The sequence below is a fragment of the Aquarana catesbeiana genome, linkage group LG06, assembly GCF_042186555.1.
Source record: "Aquarana catesbeiana isolate 2022-GZ linkage group LG06, ASM4218655v1, whole genome shotgun sequence".
Taxonomy (NCBI): domain Eukaryota; kingdom Metazoa; phylum Chordata; class Amphibia; order Anura; family Ranidae; genus Aquarana; species Aquarana catesbeiana.
This window is the reverse complement of record NC_133329.1, coordinates 407,057,265-407,062,264: the sequence shown is the minus strand read 5'-3', so window position 1 is coordinate 407,062,264 and position 5,000 is coordinate 407,057,265. Positions and strand designations below refer to the sequence as shown.

Genomic DNA, 5,000 nt, shown 5'->3' with positions numbered 1-5,000 from the left:
ACCCAAAATAAATGATCCTGCTTGTGATGATGGCAGCAATACTGCATATGTGTATGTTGTATGTACCTGTAGCACAGCCCAAAAACAATAGTGCGCATTTTGTTTGTTTGTTTGTTTGTTTTTTTTTGTTTGTTTTTTTTTTTTGTTTTTTATCCTTCCTAAAAACACATAAATTAAAAAAAAAAAAGCTTTTTTATGAAAAAAAAATCCTGCCCAAAATCTCTACTTACTTGACCCAAACGCTAACCATGGCACTGACCTAGATCAAGCCTTGATCTAGCTATTTTTTAAATTTATTATTTAGTTTTTATTTTTTTCTCTCTCTGCAAGAAAAGGAAGACATACAATGCATCTCTCCCCTCCATTCACAGAGAGAAACACAAGGCCCGGCTTCACAGTGACTGATCACTGTGATAGCCAATCGGAGATCGGGACCCGGGGCTGCCACTGAGACCCCCATCTCTGTGCTGGGGTCGGGGGTCTCAGTGGCAGCGCCGGGTGCAGATACGCATATATGTGGCCCCACGGAAAAAAAAAGCTCAGTCCAGTGGGGCCGCATATGTGTTATGTCGGCGTGAAAGGAGTAAAAAAAAAAAAAAAAAAAACTTTAGGTGTAACTAAAATCTTCTCTCTTCTCTCCTGGAGATCCCCAAAGAATTCCCTTTAATTTGCAGGGATTTTTTCTCACTTCCTGTTTGGCTATGGAGAGGAAGTGCAAGGAAATCTTCACAATGACACACCGATGGCTAAAAAAAAAAAATCTGATGGGTTATAACCTTCCTTTTACTCTATCCAAAATGGGGGGGGGGAGTTTTGCCTATGGTTCTACTTTTGATCAACCTCTAACCATTTCACTTAGAAATCATTAATCTTTAGATTAACATTTTAACTTTGAGTAACCCAGTTCTTAATTGTTGTGTGTCTCTTCATAGCGGGAAGACGGAATACCAGACCACAAAGTCCAGCAAACCGCGGAGATCGGCGTCCTTTGAACGCAGACCCAGCAAGCGCTACTCTAGGAGAACTCTGATGAACAGAGGTGGGATCATTTTTCTTTCTGAGTCCTTCAATAAATAACCACCAACAAATAACGCCCAACCAATATATATTAATTTTTTTTTTTTTTCTAAACAGAGTAGGAAAGATTTTAAAAGGTCTGTGGCCCCATAGGGGAGATTTTTTTTAGGGAGATCCTAAGAAAAATCGGTGTACCGCACTGTAATGTACCTATAGGTAGTCTACCCACCAATGTTCTGTAGCTCAGCCTTTCCCAACCAGGGTTCCTCCAAAGGTTTCTGGGGGTTCCATGCCTAATGTAAAGAACCTTTTTCCTCCAACTGTCCATCAGTATAAGGATAAATTTTAAGAGACCCATTTCTGCTGACAACCAATGAAATGGAGGCCCTTCTCTGCTGATTGCCAATCAATATAAGAGATTATTTTTGGCTAAACCACCAATAAAAGGGAAACCTTTCTCTGCTGACCATCAGTGTAAGGGAAGACCACCTTCTCTGCTCACCACCAGTGTAAGCGAGGCCCTTCTCTGCTGACCATCAATGTATTGAGACCCCTTCTCTGCTGACCACCAATATAAGGGAGGCCCTTCTCTGCTGACCACCAATATAAGGGAGGCCCTTCTCTGCTGACCATCAATGTAGTGAGACCCCTTCTCTGCTGACCACCAATACAAGGGAGGCCCTTCTCTGCTGACCACCAATATAAAGGAGGCCCTTCTCTGCTGACCACCAATATAAGGGAGGCCCTTCTCTGCTGACCACCAATATAAGGGAGGCCCTTCTCTGCTGACCATCAATGTAGTGAGACCCCTTCTCTGCTGACCACCAATACAAGGGAGGCCCTTCTCTGCTGACCACCAATACAAGGGAGACCCTTCTCTGCTGACCACCAATACAAGGGAGGCCCTTCTCTGCTGACCACCAATACAAGGGAGGCCCTTCTCTGCTGACCACCAATATAAGGGAGGCCCTTCTCTGCTGACCACCAATATAAGGGAGGCCCTTCTCTGCTGACCACCAATATAAGGGAGGCCCTTCTCTGCTGACCACCAATATAAGGGAGGCCCTTCTCTGCTGACCACCAATATAAGGAGGCCCTTCTCTGCTGACCACCAATATAAGGGAGGCCCTTCTCTGCTGACCACCAATATAAGGGATGCCCTTCTCTGATGACCTCTAATGTAAGGGATGCCCTTCTGTGCTGACCACTAGTGTAAGGGAGGTCCGTCTCCATTGGATAGTGATTTAGGGGGCACTTTTCTAATGTAAGAGGACACTCTTTACTACTCATGGACATTTTTCTTTCCTACTGTCCACCAATGTGAAGGACCCCCAAAGACCATAAATGTGAGGGGCCCTGCTTCTGCTGACATTTCTAATGACCACCAGTGTAAAAGGACTTTAAAAGTTTCCTGGTCTGTTTGTTTTTTTTTTTCCTGGTCAGTATTTTTTTTTATTTTAATCCATGGTTATATCAAGCATGGGTTTTATGGCACGACTACAATTTATTGATCATGCTAAAGTATCGGGAGCTGTAGATACAATCTTTTTAAGCAAGAGAGACCCAACTATATTTTCTAGGGTTCCACTAGGGGGATGAAAAGGTTTCAAAAGGCTGCTCTAGATTACCAATAGTCCTGACATGGTAAAGACGGGTCTTATAATTAGGTTTCATCCACCAATTTTGAATGTTTGAAAATATCTGGCAAAAATTATTTGACTGACTGCTTTTTTTTTTCTTTTCTTTGCCTTCCTATATACAGGAGGAAGACCTGATTTTACAAGTAAGTGAAAGTCCGATTATAATGGAGGGAATCATTTTTGGTGAGCCAGAGTTGGAGGATGGGGAAGGGGTGTGACCTTATGGTGAATGAGCCTAGCCCCTCCCTCTGTGGTAGGCGAAGGGTGGAAGCCTGCCTTTTTATTGGCTAATCCGCTTTTTAACTCCTTTATTTTCCCCAGCACTGCCTTAAGGAATGATCCTGCCATTCAGAACAATGGATCACAGCAGTATGACTCCTATCTGGTGATACAATGTTTCAACTGCAGTGTATCCGTTTCTGTGTCATTATGTAGCGACTGGAGGTTTTTTTTTTTTTTTTAGATTTAAAGATAAAGGTGCAAAAAAAAAGCCCCACTAGGCCCAGGGATAGACTGCTATATGATTGTGTAAGGATGGGTGAGGTTGTCTAACTCAAATATCTTAAGGTCCATTCACATTTCTCGATGTTCTATTCCTTTTCATATGCCGCAATAACAGAAAAATACCTGGAGGGGAATTTATAAAAAAAATTCCAGAGTAGTTCGACCTGCAAAACTGCTTGTACATTGAGGCTTCCAATTTATGTGATTACTGTGATTGACTGTCAGTGGTCACCTGATCTGGAGCCCATCCTGCCAGTTCCCAGTTGTGATTGGTGATTGGGAGCTGTCAGTAATAGCGCACTTACAGGGCTCACGATTTGGCACGGAACTGGAATGCTGGCTCTATGCATATGTGGCAGCCCGACACTAAAACCCACTGCTGTGCTGCCACATATGTGTACGGTTGGTGAGAAGGGTTCAGCTGATTGCAAACAAAAGTCCACCCCCCCCCCCCCCCCCCCTGTAGGAAACTGAACTTTTAATCGGCAGTCCCTAAGCAGGATTATTGACACTGCCGCCTGATATGCAGGTGGCCACTAGGGGGATAATCTATTCATCAAATGCAAGACTTGTGCACCAAATGGGGAAAAAAATATATACTATTGCTACAAAAAAAAATGGTTTTATTGCTTTTGGATGTAAACTCTGCTTTCTCTCTCCGATTTACCTCTCCCAGGTGTGGCCTGTAAGGCCTTCCCTGCCGGTAGTCACTGCCCTCCCTACAGAACCGGTGCTGGTGGAGATCGAGAACCTGAAGAGGAGTCCCGGCACCACTCGCAGCGACAAATGGTTTGTCTTTTCCTTCTACAGATTGGGTATAGTCACTCATAGAGTTCTCTAGAGCAGTGCTTCTCTTCTCAACCACTGGACTGTTGCCCTCAGCAAGGCCGCAGCCTGCCTTCTCCTGGGCCTCTAGCCAGCTCTAGATCCTCTAATCTCCTACAGTGGCCTGTAGTGCCCCTCAATCTTCCACAGCCCTGCAACCTCTCACAGTGCTTCCCATAGTGCCAATCCAACCTCCCATGGTGGCTTACAGTGCCTCTCAACCTCCCACATCACCTCCAGCTCCCCTAGTGCCAACCCAACCTCCATAGTGGCCTGCAGTGCCCTACAACCTCTCACAGTGCTTCCCATAGTGCCAACCCAACCTCTCATGGTGGCTTACAGTGCCTCGCAACCTCCCACATCACCTCCAGCTCCCCTAGTGCCAACCCAACCTCCCATAGTGGCCTGCAGTGCCCTGCAACCTCACAGTGCTTCCCATGGTGGCTTACAGTGCCCTTCAATTTCCCGTATCACCTCCAGCTCCATGGTGGCCTGCAGTGCCCCCCTCCAACCCCCCACTAGTGTTGCATAGTGCCAACCCAACCTCCTATAGTGGCCTACAGTGCTCCTTAACCTCCCACAGCGCCTCCCAGCTCCCATAGTGTAACATAACCTCCTACAATGCCCCTCAACCTCTCATAGTGCCTCCAGGCCATCTAAAAGCCCACAGAGACTGCCAGTCACCTGACCTGCAGTGCCCTCTAGCTTGCTGAAGAGTCCCGGTCCTACAGGGCCCTCCAGTCTCCCACATTGCCCCTGCAAAACCTCCTCCTGGAGTGACGGCGCCGCACCCCCAATCCCCCCCCCCCCAAAGCTCACTCTGGAGACCCCATCCCCCATAGTTGTACCCAGCTCCCTCCAGAAACCCCGTCCTTAGAATTCATTTACATTTTACATTTTGGAAATGCACATACATTTTTTTTTTTTTTTTTTTTTAACCCTACACATAGAGCAGTCTGATTCTGAATGGGTTGCCCTACGCTCCACAAATGCGGCAAAGTAGCTCATGTAACT

The 5,000-nt window shown here is 46.0% G+C and overlaps 1 protein-coding gene and 1 pseudogene across 1 annotated transcript in view; one reads left to right on the top strand and one right to left on the bottom strand.

Moving 5' to 3' along the window:
• Positions 1 to 1,077, top strand: part of LOC141147372 (band 4.1-like protein 5) — a 26,024-nt gene extending 24,947 nt beyond the window's left edge. The window contains 1 exon segment of the mRNA XM_073634605.1: positions 933 to 1,077. Coding sequence (XP_073490706.1) covers positions 933 to 1,077 — 145 coding nt within the window.
• LOC141147257 (band 4.1-like protein 5) overlaps positions 1 to 5,000 on the bottom strand; it is an 83,214-nt pseudogene that overhangs the window by 45,543 nt on the left and 32,671 nt on the right.